Source organism: Phyllostomus hastatus, unplaced genomic scaffold (genome assembly GCF_019186645.2).
Source record: "Phyllostomus hastatus isolate PE091 unplaced genomic scaffold, TTU_PhHast_1.1 phas_contig_277, whole genome shotgun sequence".
Classification (NCBI taxonomy): domain Eukaryota; kingdom Metazoa; phylum Chordata; class Mammalia; order Chiroptera; family Phyllostomidae; genus Phyllostomus; species Phyllostomus hastatus.
In genome coordinates, this window is record NW_025333832.1 from 613,808 (window position 1) to 629,732 (window position 15,925).

Genomic DNA, 15,925 nt, shown 5'->3' on the forward strand with positions numbered 1-15,925 from the left:
ACCTGGGAACAGCACCCATCCTGGGCCCTCAGGGAAGGACTGAGAACAGCAGGCCCAGTGTGCAGAGGGGGCTGCAGGTGAGGTGAGTGTGGGAGGACCTGGGTCAGGTGGAGGAGGAGACACTTTGTCCTGTCTCCATGGAAGCCTTGGTGAGGCAGAAAGAAGGGTATAGGATGCTGGGAGACTCAGACGAGGTCCCATCCAGAATATGTGCCCTACCCATGGGTGCAGGCAATGACCCCACAGAAGCATCCTTGCTCATCTTTGTGAGAACACGAGGTGACCCCTATTCTCTGCTCCCAAGACAGTGTGTACATGTGCCAAGGGGCAAACCCTGGGGTGTGGTCCGTGGCCTGGTCTCTGGGGCCCTGTGAGACAGAGCAGGGCTCTCCTGGTTGGTGAAGCTCCTCTCATCTCTGCATTTCCTTTATTTTAATTTTCTATTTATTTTTATTCTTTATTTACTGATTTGAGAGAGAGAGCGGAAGGGGGGGGAGAGAGAGAGAGAGAGAGAGAGAGAGAGAGAGAGAGAGAGAGGAAGAGAGAGAGAGAGAGAGAGGTAGATTGGTTTGTTGTTTCACCCATTCTTGAATTCATTGGTTTCATTCTCACAAGTGCCCTGACTGCAGACTGAACTCAAAACCCTGGCACATGAAGACGATGCTACAACAAAAAGGGCACCCTGGGCAGGGCTCTGCCTTTCCTCTAGCATGGATCCATCTCCACACACAGGCCCTGTCCTCTCTCCAGGAAACAGAGACAAGGGGCTGGGGTAACTTAGAGCTGCTTTTCCTGTGTGACACTGGAGAGAAAGGACCCAGTGTTTCAGGTGATTTTTTGCTAAAAAAAGTTCCCTTTGAGCCCTGACTGATGAGGCTCAATAGGATGGGTGTCATCTTGCAAACCAAAACATCACTGGTTCGATTCCCGTTCAAGGCACAGGCCTGGGTTGTGGGCCAGGTCCCAGTTTGAGGGTGTGCGAGAGGCAACAGATCCACACTTCCCTCTCGTATCTGTTTCTCTCTCTCTCTTACTCCCTTCTTCCTCCCACCCCATGAAAAAAATACATAATATATTTTTTAAAAAGTACCCATTATAGAAAAAGAGCAAAAGAGGGGCAGGCCCCCTTTATTCAGATCACACAGGTGGTCCTTGGTGCCTCACAAACCCAGTCACTTTCTCGAAGGTGGGAGTCTTTACCATGGTCCATCAGGGTCAGCGTGTCCAGTCTGGGTCATCAGTAATCAAGAGGGACCCTGACCTCAGGCCAAGGTCCCTGAATATCCTCTGGGCTCAGGGCTGGTTCTCTGGCTCAGGATGCAGTTCCCGGCCCCCCAGGGTCTGGGCCTCAGGCTGTCCCTCCCACAGCCCTGGAGGAGCAGGACCCGGAGGAACTAGGAGGCCCCGTCGGCTCTGGGGCTGATGCGGCAGTACACGTCTGAGCTCGGGTGCAGCAAGTCCTGTGAGGGAAGGAGAGGCCCCTGAGCCCTGCAGCCCCCTCAGAACAAGTGCAGCGTTTCCCAGGCACGCTGGGGCCTGCTTGTGCCAGGGATGCCTGTCCCTGGGCACCTCCCTCTCCCCACCCTCTGTTTGCACGTTATGCTGCCGTTTCCCGAACATGGAGCACAGCCAGGCTTGGGCTGGGGGCAGGTCCTGGGCCCCTCTGACCTGCAGGACCGAACATTCATCACCCACACTCACCTCATAGATGGGGCTGGCTGTCCTGGGGCCGGGGAGGGGGCCCTGTGCAGGGGGCAGAGAAAGGGCATCAGGGGACAGGGTGGGAGGCCATTTTTGCACAGGAGTGACAGCTCTGCCTCCTGAGCAGCTGTCCCCACACCTACCTGTCACCCTGCACCCCAGTTTCAGTCCACACTGCACCCCCCTTGCCCTTGTTAGCCTGGGAACCCTGGCTGGTGCTCTCAGTGCCTGCTCTGCCCCATGCTGGACCCCAGGGTTCCCCTCAGGCTGCCCCAGGGGACCAGGGCAGACTCAGGACAGGGTGGAGGTCTGTCCCTGATGTGGGTGCCCTCTCCTGGCCAGGGTAGGGTGGTCTTTTTGCTGGTTGCTTTGGGGATGGGGTCTGTGCTGTGTGGCGATTTTGGACGGTGTCCCTGCCCTGAGCCTGCACAGCTGGGACCCTGGGTAGACAGACGGGGAGGGGACAGACTCACCAGGGAGATGGAGGCTCCAGAGGGACCCTGGCCTGGTGGCAGACACAAGAGTTAGCACCTAGGGGTGAGGAAGCTTCACCTGTCTTTGGAAGAGGCTGGGTCCTTTAGCTCCAGACAGCCAGGGGTGACAGAGCATCTCCCAGACACAGACCCTCTGGCCATTTTTCAGGTTCAGTGAGGGAGGTGGTGACACATGACACAGCCCTACAGGTCAGGGGTGACGGGTGATTGGGGTCCCCTGTGCTGATAGGTTATTGAGAGCTCTGCCTTGAAGCCCAGGGAAGGGTCAGAGCCCCAGGGGCACAACAGGAGTGGACACTGTGGGCAGGTCAGGGGCCCAGCATCTCCCAGGCTGAGCAGACACTCACCAGGGGTGGGTGCTGGGGGTCGGTGCTCTGTGAGGCCTTGTAGGTCACTGGCCCTAGGAGAGGTCAGACATATTTGTGAGGGGAGCAGGGGGAGCTGTGGTGTCACAAAGCTGTTTGATGTCACTTTGGTGTCAAACTTGGGACTAGGAAGGTTTCCTTTCCTCTTAGGGTGCAGACTTCTCTCTACTCTTTAGGAGGGGGAGGAGCCCAGGAGAGGGAAACTGAGACAAGGCCTTAGAACTCATGGCTGAGCTGGGCCCACAGGGGAAGGACCCACAGGCAGGTCAGGTTCGACAGGCAGTTAATGAGGAAGGGACTGAGGACCCAGGATAGGAACCATCCCGGGGGTCTGACTTTGTAGGAAAGTCAAGGACTCAGAGGGAAGCAGGGCCAGCAGCTTGTGCAGGACACTGGGGGAACTGTGCCTGCTGCCTCTGGATGGATGTGGTGCCTGCTGGGGACAGACCCACCCCTCAGGCCCAGGACTGAACTGTGACAGGGGCCTGTCCTCCGTCTCCATCTGCCTGCACTGGAGGCCAAAACAACAGCACAGGGTCTGCTGTCCTGTCCAGGACCAGGTCTCCTGTCTCACACATCAGGGGTTGTGGTTCCCAAACTGGCCATGTGGGGGCGCCTGCGCCCACCCAGCCTGTGCAGGCTCTGCTACCCTCAGCTGCGTGACTTTGGCCAGGATGCCCTTCAGATCCTGGGCCAGCAGATCCCCCTCACATGGTGGGTGGATTCAGGGAGGGGCCTCCATCCTCCTGGCCTGGGGTGTGATGGGGTCAGCCTCTGGTGGGGGCAGGATTCTGGTGAAGGAAATGCCATCATATCTCCCAGTCCTCCTGTGGTACAGGAAACACCCCAGGGAGGTCCCCAGAGCCACCAGGATGAGAACCCCAATCACGATGCCAGCGACAGTCCCCACTGAGTAGCCTGAATAGTCATTTTCTGCTGAAAGGAGAAGGGAAGAAGGGAGGGTTGAGGCCCAAGTCCACTCAGGGGAAACCACAAGGGGCCTTGCAGGTGGGAGGCCTGGTTAGGGAGGAAGGAACTGTCCCCATCTGTGTGTGGTTTCTGAGTGTTGTCATCTTACAGTCTTTGTGAGAAAAGGCTTTAAGAAACCATGGTGGACCTGGGTCCACAGGGGAAGGACCCACAGGCAGATGGGGGTGGAGAGGCAGTGACTAGGGAAGGGACTGAGGACCCAGGACAGGAACCTCCCCGATGGTCTGACTTCGTGTGAAGGTAAAGGTCTCACTTGATCCCCTGCCTATGGTTGCATCCTGTCATTTCACACACTGGAACCTTCCATCGGCTCTAACTGTGCACGTGCTCTCACACTGACACTCCCTCATCCGGTTCACTGTCCTCCTGACTCCTCTCCCCTCTCCCCTTGTGTCCCCTCTGTTTTCTCTTCTCCAGCCCTGATGACAGTCTCAGAGGGCAGGCCCTGACCTGTCCACTCAGTGCTGATTCATGGTAAGGATACACCGACTGTGTTCAGTGGCCCAGGAAGGGTGGGAAACACTGTCCATCATCTGGTCCTTCCACCCCCATGAGGGGTGGGTGTCACCCCCATGGAGCACAGACAGAATCTGGGATACAAGGTGCTTAAAAACTACTGGAGGTCACAGAAGTGGTGACTGATAAACAGCATTTTCACCCAGTTCTGCTGGACTGAAAGCTGATAACAACAATGTTCATACAAATAACACTATCTGACAGCTTGACTGAGCCCTAAATATGAGTTACCGTTAAGGACTCTAAAGTCATAAATGTCATAATAAACATCCTCACAACATTTATAAGGTCCAGCTATTTTGTTCCAGTTTCCAGAGGAGGAAACTGAGGCTCAGAAGGGAAGGTTTTTCCTGTTTGTTAAATAATTTATAAGACAATGAGAGCAGACCAGCTAGTCTACATGACCTTAGGACCTCAATAATTCTAACCCAATGGATTTCTCAGTGTGAAGAGGACTCTCACTTCCTGGCCTGTGGAGTGAATATTACAGAGAAGAGAAACCTCTAGAGAGAAGCAGTTACAGTTTAACAAGGGCTGAGACTCTCAACCTTCTCTGTAAACTACACACTTTGTGGCACTGCTCCTTCTGCCCAGTGAAGGGACTTCATGGAGGAATCTACCTATCTGTCAGGTAAGCCCCATCGCTCACTGCCCTCCTCTAGAACAGCTCACAAGCTGGTGTCAGGCAGCGTTACACAGCTGGTGACCTCAGAGCCAGCATACAGCTCAGAGGTAGTTACACTGTGGCTGTTTCCATGCAGCCTGGCCAGAGGGAGGTTCTGGTGTTGGTGGGTAGCTCAGTTTGGACAGGCTGAGGACAGGCCGCCTGTGCAACTCCTCCAGGGCCCCTGCCCTGCATAGAGGGCAGCAGAGTCAGCCACTAGGTGAGCCTGGAGCAGAGCAGGGGCAGGGGATTGTCCTGCTCATCCTCCTTGGAGGGAGTTTCACTCTTCTGTTTGAGGAGAAAAAGGTCAGCTTCACCCAAAGCCTTGTATGGTTCCTGGAGCCCACGGAGTAGGCCACAGAAAAGAAGGAGGTGAGAGAAGGAAGGAGTTAGTGACAGAAGAAGAGAGTTGACGATGAGTCCCCTTGTGTTTCCCCCTCTGTGGAGCCCCTTCCACTACATGGTACTTTTCTGGGGCTGAGAGAATCCCCTTCCTCATTTCCAAGGCTGGACCCCAGCTCTGCCATGAGAAATCAGAAGAGCAAGGGGAGGAGAGAGACGACAGAGATGTGGGGGAGGGTTCAGGGGAAGAATTTGTGATTTACTACATGATGGAGACAACATCCAAGCTCTTTTCTCAAAACCAAACCAACCTCCACCCCAGATCTTGGTGTCAATGGTCCAGGAGGCACTTGCCAGACACTGTGATGGCCTTGACTGTGGTCCTATTGAGGCCAGTGACAGAGTTATGGGTGAGGCGGGTGTAGGATCCACTGTCACTTGCAGTGATGCTGGGGATAAAGAGCTCCTGTGTGGGTGGCTGGGGTCTCCCATTGATAAGCCAAGAATACTGTGCAGGTGGGTTAGAGGCTGCCTGGCAGGAGAGTCTGAGGTTTGCCCCTGGTGGGTAATGGGAGTCTGAGGGGGAAATGGAGGGGGTGTCTGGGCCATCTGGAGCAAACAGAGCAAAGCCATACATAATGTCATCAGAGGGAAGGGGAAGCTCCTGGTCTGTGTAAGGGCCCCAGTGTCCCTCTGAGCTGGACCCCAGCCTTTAAAAAAAATTTCCATCCACAACCTCCTGTTTACTGAGCTGAGTCTGAGACAACCAGTTTGTCCCAACCCTGAGGCCTGCCTGGATTTTCCTGTGAATGCGGATTCACAGTTAACATGAGTGTCCAGGATGAGGGTCTATGTCCTTGGACTGAGAGGGATGTGGCGTGGCCACTGGTGTGTGGATTCGGGTGGCAGCCTGGACCGCACAGGGCAGAATTTATTCACAGAAAACATTCAGGCTGAAGGGGTCACTGTGGCCGGCACTCACTGGGTTCTGAGTTTCACACTCATAGGGTCCTGTGTCAGTTCTCATGACATGGAGCAAAGTGAGAGTCCTGTTGTCCTTGGACAGCTCCAGCCTGGCACTGTCCTGGAGGCTTTGACTGTTGATCAACCACATGTAGGTGGTGTCCTGAGTGTGAGGTTCACACATTAACAGGACAGGGTCCTTGTGCTCCTCGGGGTTGGAGTTGTTGGTTGTGATGCTGGGTTAGGGTAATGGTGCTGTGCAGGTAACAGAGAGAACATTGCCCAGGGTGGTACCTTTGACTTTTTCAAGGGTATCTTCAATCAGAGTTGGCACCTCTCACCTTTCAGCTAACTTGAATCCTTAAAAGAACAAGGCAGGTGTGTCTATCACACAACAACATGAGGACCTGAGCGCTCAAGAGAATGTAAGACCTCCAGCTCTGTGTCTGGGGGAAAGCACAGACATTCTCAGGAGTCAGTTAAGTATCAGGATGTGATCATGGAAGGACATAGGCCTGGGAGTCAAAGACCATAGGACACCTGTCCTGGTTCTTCACTGATCAACTCACTGCCTGACCAACCTTGAGGCCTCACCTGGAATGTGCGGGTGCTGAGTCTTTTCAAGCTGCACAGATCTATTGCTGGGTTGAGATGTGTTTTCATGGAAGCCTCATATTCTAGGGTTATACTAGAGATGTTTCATGATGGGTCATCCCATTGTCCTTAAACCCTGAGAAGGCTGGGCAGTGTGGCCTGGGACTGAGTATTTGAGCAGAACCCATACATGGGGAGACCAGAAGTAAGTCTGGTGGTCAGTTCAGAACTGAGGCTGCAGGACTGTTGGGAACTGCCCTGCCTGGTTTCAGAAGCTGTAACTCCCACCAAAGCTAAGGCTGAAGGACCTTGGACCTGTAAGCCACCAAGGAGACAAAAGCTTATCTCCCTGGCAGGAGGGCTGCTTCTGCTCCTTTTACTTCATCTATAATTGGCCTCCAATGCTTGGTCGGTTAGCCAATGATGGGTAAGATTCCCCAAGGGGGAATGATCTAAGACAGGCATGATCACATGGGAAGCCCCCAAGGAAGGACTTTGGGGGCTACAGCAAAAGGGGGTGATGGACCCTCGCCCCTTAGCTTTGACAAAGCCTGAGTTCTCATTGTCTGCGAGAAATCTCCTAATTTCTTGGCTGCCTTACTTCCCTTGCTCTACCTAAGCCTGAAACAATGACAGAGGGTGGTGCAGGCCTGTGCTGGAAAGGGCAGATTCCCCAGGAGATCATGCCTAAGAAAGAATATGTAAAATCCTGTGAAACCTGCTTTGTTTAGAATGCTCTCAGTTAAATGATAAGGGTCCAAGCAAGAAGTAAGTTTGTTCCTCAAAGTTTTATAGCTCTTTAGCTATCTGATCCAGACTCAAAGTAGGCCCTCAGAGTTCTTTGTTATCTGTTGTTTGATACTTACTGCCTGACAATGATTAATGAGCTTTACGTGAATTCCTGTGTAAACAAACCCAATAAAAGCCCATTGAGGAACAGGCTCCTGGCCCTTCACCTTTCAGAGATCGGCCACCTTGCCTCCTCAAGCAGATCATATCTTGGTAGACTTATTCTCATCCGTGGTGGCTGGGTTGGGGGGGGGACCCTGTGGGTGGAGCCCCCCCCAGGACTATGAGGTGGACAGTGTGCCCAGGAGTTCATTGGTGACTGACATGAGACAGTGACCCCAGAAAGGGTACAGCAGAGTCCAGGAATGATTGAGACAGGGTGAGGGACACAGGAGCTGGCTGGCTTTGGCAGCAGAACCAGGCTCTCTGCCCTCAGTCTTTACTGTCCTGTCTCCCACTGCAGTGGGCAGGGACTCTTCCTCAGACATTCAGACGACAGCAACTACAGAAGGGGTGATTTGTGGGAAGTGGGGCAGCTTGAACTTGCTGAAATATGGCCCTCATGGACCATTCTGTTTTTTGGCATTACGGGATGGGACTTTGAGTTAAATTGTGAAGAGTAAGTGAAAATTATTATTTGTGTCCCAAAGATGTAAGTCCAGTCTCTGGTGGAATCTCTTTTTCAAGAGATCATTGAAGGTCAGAGACCAAGTCTGCATTCCACCAGGGTCACACTGTGACCAAAGGAAGAAGGTACAGTGGGTCTGAGATCAGTGACTGCCCCATAGCAACAAGGACAATGAAGTATCCGGGAATAAACTTAACCAAGGAAGTAAAAGACAGGTACTCAGAGAATGGCAGAACCCTGAAGAAAGGAATTAAGGAAGATCTGTATACATAAATAGAAGCATAATCCATGTTCATGGATTGGAAGAATTAACATATTAGAATGTCCATACCACCTGAAGCAATCTATACAGTTAATGCAATCCCTATTAAAATACCAATGGCATATTTCACAGATATAGAACAAATATTTCAAAAATTTATATGGAACCCAAAATGACCCCAAATAGCCTTAGCAATCTTGAGAAGAACAAAGTAGGAGGGATCACAATACCTGATATCAAACTGTATTACAAGACCACTGTAATCAAAACAGCCTGGTACTGACACAAGAACAGGCACATAGATCAATGGACTAGAATATAGAGCCCAGAAATAAACCCAAGTCTCTACGGTCAATTAATATTTGATAAAGAGGGCAGCAACATAAAATGGAGTAAAAATAGCCTCTTCAACAAGTGGTGTTGGAAGATCTGGACAGCTACATGCAAAAAAGTGAAACTAGACCACTAACTTACACCATACAGCAGAATAAACTCAAGATGGATAAAAGACTTAAATATAAGTGGTGAAACCATAAATGTCCTAGAGGAAAACACAGGCAGTAAATTTCAGATATTCCAAGTAGCAATATTTTCATCAATGTATCTCCTAGGGCAAGGGGAATAAAGGAAAAAATAGACAAATGGAACTATATCAAATTAAAAAGCTTCTGCATGGCTAAAGAAACCACCATCAAAATGAAAAGGAACCCAACCATATGGGAAAATATATTTGCAAATGATATCTTGCACAAGGGTTTGTGCAAGTGTTTAACCTCTAAAATATATAAGAACTCATATGACTCCACACTAGGAAGGCAAACAATCCAATTAAATAATGGGCAAATGACCTGAACAAACACTGCTCCAGGGAGAACATACAGAGGGCCTAGAGACATATGAAAGGAGGCTCAACATCACTAGTCATCAGAGAGATGCAAATTAAAACTACAGTGAGGTACTACTTCACACCGGTCAGAATGGCCATGATTAAGAAATCAACAAACAGCAAGCGCTGGTGAGGTTGTGGAGAAAAGGTAACCCTAGTGCACTATTGGTGAGAATGCAGATTGGTCCAGCCACTGTGGAAAACAGTATGGAATTTCCTCAGGAAACTAAAAGATAGAACTGCCTTTTGACCCAGTGATTCCACTGCTAGGATTATACCCTAAGCATCCTGAAACACCAATTCAAAAGAACCTATGCACCCTTATGTTCATAGCAGCATTATTTACAACAGCTGAGTGCTGGAAACAGCCTAAGTGCCCATCAGCAAATGAGTGGATCCAAAAACGGTGGTACATTCAAACAATGGAATACTACACAGTAGAAAGAAGGAGCCCCTAACATTCACGACAGCATGGATGGAACTGGAGAGCATTATGCTAAGTGAAATAAGTCAGGAAGTGACAGACAAATACCATATGATCTCTCCTATGATTGGAACCTAATGAACAAAACAAACAAATGAGCAACACAGAACCAGAAGCATGGAAACAAGGAACAGACAGTGACCAGAGAGGAGGGAGGAGAGACAGAAGGGTAGGAAGAAGGGGAAGGGACTAGTCAGGGGACATGTATGAATGACCTACAGACACAGACATCAGGGTGGGGCTTGTCTGTGGGAGCACGTGGTGGGCTGGGTGGAGGAGAGCAAAGCAGGAAAAATTGGGACATCTGTAATGGAACAACAATAAAATATTTATTAAAAAAATCAGTGACTCTCTGGAGCGAGACTGTGAGTCCTGCTAAGAGGACAGAAGTGACCAGAGGGCACGTGTAGGCGTGTCTGTTGCAGAAAGGGAGGGATGACACAAAATTGGTGGAAAAGATACATGTTATGCTGGTACATGTAGGAAGAAGGACTTGGTTACCAGTTTCCGTGGGCAGTCAGGCCAATGGGGAGGCACCCTCACACAGGCTGTGGCATGTGCTCTTCCTTTTCTCTCTAACTTAGGAACCAAACTAGAGTTTGAGCAAATTCATTCAAAATGGGCTGCACCTAAGAGAAAGGACAGTGTCTGAGAGGGTCCCACCCCATGGCAAAGGTGCCATCATGAGGACACAGGTGTGACACAGGCAGTGAACCAGTCAGATGGCACAGGGTCACCAGCCCACCTTGGGAATATCTCCAGGTCCCTGGGAGGAATGGGAGCTTCACACCACATGGATGTGAGTCACGAGTCAGGGGTGAAGTGATCCTGTGAGCTTTTGGGGACTGAGGCCTGTCCTTCTGACTTTGACTCCCTGGCTGAGTCACGTAGAGAGTAGATCAATGGGTTTCATGTCCCTGTCAGGTGGCCTGTTCCTGTTCTTGGCATGAGGGAGGGAGGGAGCCCTGGATGGGGGCATAGCAGAGGCTCTTTCTCCTGGTGACCTGGGAACCTGGCTCCTGATGGAGCCATGGGCTGCTGCTCAGACTGAGTTCTTTGTCCTTTCTTGTTGCCCAGGGGGGAGGGCCTGGACACAGGTGCTAGTGGGAGAATCCAGGGAGCCTGCAGGGTGGAGGAGGCAGAGCAGAGGAGGGCAGTGGGGCTGGAGTGAAGGAAGAGGCAGGTGAGAAACATGGAAGGAGCAGAGAGAGCCAGAAATGTTTTTGATGAGCAGTGGGGGTTACAGGTGACTTCAAGGACCCCAGGGACCAAGAGCCCAGGGCTGCCCCAGGGCTGGACCAGTGCAGTCCGGAAAGTCCCTCCTGCAGCTGGGCAGCCCCACAGTCACTGTGAGACTTGGCTCCTGGGGGTGGGGGCTTTTGGGGAAGGTGGTCAGAGGGATGGAACATGGGTCTCAGCCTCTGGAGGGACAGGGAAAATGTGTGACGAAAATCTCTTACAATTCTGCATCCAGGTTCCATTCTCTATAGAGATTATCATTCATTCATTCATTTACTCATTCACCATAATTCCTTCTTCATCAGAATCAACTGGGTGTTTGTTACATGTTGGTGTCTGAGCTGGTTGCAGGTGTGGAGTGAGGCGTGAGAAGGCAAAGTCCTTCCCTTCATATCCAGCAGGAGTGACATCAACACATCAGGAAGCAATAAATGATTTCAGTACAGGGCAGGGAGGTGTGGATCGGCTGCCTGAGGGGGAGCCCTGGGTGTTCCCAGCTCTGACTCTGATTGTCACTGCAGGTACTTTGGTTCTGGAGTGAAAACGGATTAATCCTCCATTTCCTTTCACTCCTCAGGCCAGAATCTCTCCCTCTGAGCTGAGGGTGCCTAAGAAGAACATATCTGAACCAGCAGTTGGTGTTGGGGTCTATATGTGTGATAGGCCCTTGGAGGGGAGGGGAGGATGGGCTGGGACTGCAGACAGGTCTTGGTGTGACTCAGACTGGACAGTCGTGGTGTGTGTGACTCTGTGTGAATGCTCCCCTGTAACTCAGTTCCCCTGAATAAAACAGGGTAGATGGTGAGTGGTCTCAGGCTTGCCAGGTTGTCTGTGGATGAACCTTTGTTGTTTCCCAATTTCCTGACCTAACACTTGGAACAGAGGAGGTGCCCCAGCTAACAGCCTCTGTTACTGTTTGTGTCCCTGACAGAAGACGCCCTGTTCTGACCCCTGGTGGACAAGGGGCTGCGAGCAGCATCTTCTCTGTTTCTCCCTGGGGACCCTGACCTTCTTCTGGAGTCTCCTATGTCCCCCAGGGCAGGTAGCTAATGGCCTGGGGACCTTGTCCACATGTGCTCTCCATTCATAATCTCAGGAGAAGGACCAGGCTCCACTTGTAACCAGAGGTTGCTGTGGAATCTGAGCCCTGGCTGGTGGCCAGGTTAAGGTCCTTGTGACTGAGGCCTCTGGAAAATTGTGGCTCCCAGTCAGCCCTGCCCACAGACCAAACCCAGCCTGACCCAGGCTCCCCAGGGTCCCTAGGATAGGGTCTGTGGAGGGACTGTGAGATTCCCAGAATGCTCCCTCAGGTCAGGCCCTGTCTGAGCTCTGCAGGGTCTTTCTCAGGGTCATGGTCATGGGGAGAGGTCCAGGAAACTGGACTGAGACTGGTCTTTTTCTGATGAGTTACTCCCATCAGACTGGTACTCAGTCTGTGGTGAATGTGTGCAAGGCTGGAATCTGGGAGGGGACTCTGATCTTAGGAAGTTATTTCCACTGTGTGTGTCCTGTACTAAATGTCCAACCATCCCCCAGGACGTGAAGCAGAGGGGGATGGAGGCAGAGTCCAGGGCTGTCAGTCCTGTGTGTGAGGAGAATTCACCCCACCTGACACCTAGAGGGCAGAGAGGAATCACTTACGATATATAGTGAGCTGGCCAGTTGCTTTTTCAGTCAGAAAATCCTTTTTTGTGACAACTATGGTGTAGTATCCTGTGTCATTCAGGGTGACCTTCTGGAACAGCAGGGATCCATTGGGGTATATTGTCTCTCTGCTGTGTGCAGGCCTGGGGTGAAGTTTTTGAGTCTCTATTGAAAATGCTCCAATTCCATGTTTGCTGTCCGTACTTGCCCCTCTGAACCAGGAATAGCCTGCAGTATTCTCAGGCAGGTTGAGGACAAGGAGAAGCACATCCTTCCCTTCAGTAGCACTGGTCGACGCAACAGTGAGTTGGGCAGTGCTGGGTGGGCTCCTGAAGGTTAACAGTGAGACTAGGAGGGAAGAGAGAAATCCATCAGCATTTGGGTCTATGTGTTGGGAGGGAAAGACGAGGCCCAGGGTCCTGGGCAGATGTCTTCATCTCAGCTTTAGTGTGTGTGTGTGTGTCTCCCACGGTCAAGGTCAGCAGCATGGCCGCCATTACTTCAGCACCTCTGAACTTGTTGTTTCCTCTGTTTCAAATGCTTTTCTCCAGATACTGCCCAGCTCACCCCCTCACTGCCCTCAGACCCCTGCTGACACTCAGGGGCATCCAAGGGGACACCTTCACTGACCACCTCCTTTAATGACCCTCTGTCTTCACTTTCTGACCTGCCCTGATTCTTTTCCTTTTGTGGCACTTAGGGGTACCTGACCTCACACCTAGATCTTTCCTTGTCTGTCTCCTCCCCATAGAGTGTGAGCTCCACGGGGGCAGGGGCTTGTCTGACCCTGTTGCACCCCCAGTGCCTGGGACAGGCTGCAGGTACCTGTGGGGCAATGAGGGAGTGGTCCCAGGGTCCTGCCCCTCTTGGGGTGTATTTACCCATTTATGAGGCTTATGGTTAAAAGAACTGTTGTGCCTTGGTTGAGTTGTTCTTGTGTCACCCTGACATAAATTGTCATTATTATCAGAAGTTTTCAGAAATTACTTCTCAGTGATGAATAACTTTTAAAATGTATTTGAAGTTTTCCTGCCTCTCACCATCTTCAGATCATGAGATTTCCCTGTTGCTGAGCCCCTCCCCCATCCTACTCTGCTCCCCTCTCCTCTCCCCCCAGGTCCAGGCAGAATCCCTCTGCCCCCTCTCAGGCCCCTGTTCTCCCCAGGGGACCCAGCCAGTCTCTGTCCCCATCCTCCCGTCTACCCCAGGGACTGCCCTTCCTTACTGGCCAGCAGGAGCCCCTGCTGGGGGACACGCCCTCTTCGGGCAGGGGCTGACGGAGACTCCATGGCAACTTCTGTCTGCTCTGTTTCTCCCTCTGTGACAGCAGCTTGGATTCCAGAAGTGCAAAATCTCACGGGCTCCGCTGTCCTGAAGTGTGCGATCTGCCCTGTGTCTCCAGCAGTGACGAGCACGCTCGGGTTCCGCGGTGCTCTCCAGTCACGTGGTTGGGGTGGAGTCTCTGCCCGGGACCTCCCTCCCCCTCGCCCCTCCGCCCATTCTCGCCTCCCCTGTTCTCTTTCTTCCCTTCTTGCCCCGTCTAGATTTTAGACACTGGGACCTGCTGAAGCCTCCTGCCTTTTTCTGAGTGTTTCTCCACCCCTCCACCCGCAACCTTCGTCCGCGCACAGGCGAGAACTGTGTGGACCTGCACAAGCCTGGGACAGCGGGGAGGGACGCTTCCATGGCTGCACGTTGGGTGCACAGTAGCGTCACCTTAGGCTTCTTATTCCTAACTTTTTTTTTTCTTTTAGAGCAGGAGCCCTGGGGCCACATCAGGAACTCTCGTCACAGAATGTCACCCCGCTGTTCATAGATTTATCTGTGGAGCTTGGTAAAGATTGTGTTGCCAGGTGGCTCCATAGAAATGCTGTCTCCCTGCTTTCCAGCTTCCCTCCTAACATGGAAGCCCAGCCTGACTGAGACCCCAGGATGTGGGGGTCTGGCAGCCCCTCCTCCTCTCCTGTGTGCTGGGAGGGTCCGCAGGTCCCTTTACAAATGCAGACTCTGGCTCTGCAGGGGTGCCGTGGGCCAGAGACTCTGCATCTGACAAGCTCTCAGGGGAGGCTGATCTTGCTGGCCTGTGGAGCTCACTTTCCTTCTTTCATTTACCAAATATTTAATGAACTTATTCTGCTCTCTTGAGCCCTTTTAAGAAACTGGACATAGTGAACAAAACACAGAAGTGAGAATCCAGTGCTTGTTAATAAATCCATCGGAAGGTTTCATTTGACATTTCTTGTAAACACCTAAACTTGTTCATTAAAAATATCACAGGAGCGAGGGAGCACACTCCAATAGCTCACCCTAACCTTTCCCCGAGGACAACCCTCTCTCTCCAGTGCTGGTCTCTGCTGTGTCCTGGTTTGGGGTCTGTCAGCACCACTCAGAGAGCCCCTGTGCTCCCAAACCTGGGGATTGTTTCTGTCTGTGACACTAAGCCCAGCTGGGCACCGGGTCTCCCCAGGTTCTCAGATACTCTGGGGAGGTGGGTGTCCTCCCAGCAGGAAGGTCACGGAGGTGTCTCTGGGGTGAGAAAGGGACAAGCAGAGTGATGACTGGTGAGGGGACCCACCCTCTGTCTTCAGGTGTCCCCAGCATGGCTTCTACTTCTAAGGACAGAGACCCAGGACTGGGTGTCTCAGAAGGACCTGCAGTTCCCAGGTGTGAAGGGAGAGGTGTCCTGCGTGTCCTGGCAATAAAGATGGTGGTGGGCGGTCTGGTGGCTGAGGGCTCCCTGGTCCTCAGGGACAATTTCAGGGAGACCTGTCTCTCTCTGTGTCTCTTGACTGAGCCTGTCCATGTGCTCCCTGACCATGGGGACAGCCTGTGTCTTCTGCCTGGGGACTTCCCTGTGGTCATCCAACCTTGCCCATGGGTGGTGCCAGGCAGGGAGTGGGTGGCAGCACAGGGACCCCTGGCAGAGCAGGTGCTCCCAGACCCCCAGAAGGAGGGGGTGGGACAGAGCAGGTGTGTGGGAGGGGCCCAGACAGGTCTGTGGTATGGAAATCAAGCTCTTTGTTTACTTCCTTAGCCAAAACAAGGTTCTTGTGTGAGGTTCCTGTGTGTTTTCTGTGTGTCTCAGTGTCGCCCCCTGGAGGACATGGAGATGCTGCCCATGTCAGAGCTGTACCAGGATTGCTGACCAGGCTCCAGAGGGTGGGAGCTGACACTGAGCCCTGGGCAGAGGTGGACTCTCACCACTAGGCTGAGTGGCCAGTCACTCCAAGTCCTTGTCACTGTGACCCCCAGGCCTTCTGAGTCCATCCCAGGGCTGACTGAGCCCAGAGAGAGGACAGGCATTGTTCAGAGGGGTCTTGATCCTGTGTCAGGAGAACTGTCCCCCAGGGGGATGTGTTGTCTC

General features: G+C 52.3%; 1 protein-coding gene across 1 annotated transcript; it reads right to left on the minus strand.

Moving 5' to 3' along the window:
• Positions 1-1,223: 1,223 nt before the first annotated feature.
• Positions 1,224-13,951, minus strand: LOC123818245 (carcinoembryonic antigen-related cell adhesion molecule 6-like). The gene is made up of 6 exons (XM_045838246.1): positions 13,787-13,951; positions 12,559-12,909; positions 2,543-2,595; positions 2,175-2,206; positions 1,702-1,743; positions 1,224-1,460 (listed from the first exon to the last, which is right to left on the minus strand). The coding sequence occupies exons 1-6, from the start codon at positions 13,848-13,850 to the stop codon at positions 1,349-1,351; spliced, it is 654 nt and encodes a 217-aa protein (XP_045694202.1). The 5' UTR covers positions 13,851-13,951; the 3' UTR covers positions 1,224-1,348.
• Between the last annotated feature and the right edge of the window lie 1,974 nt (positions 13,952-15,925).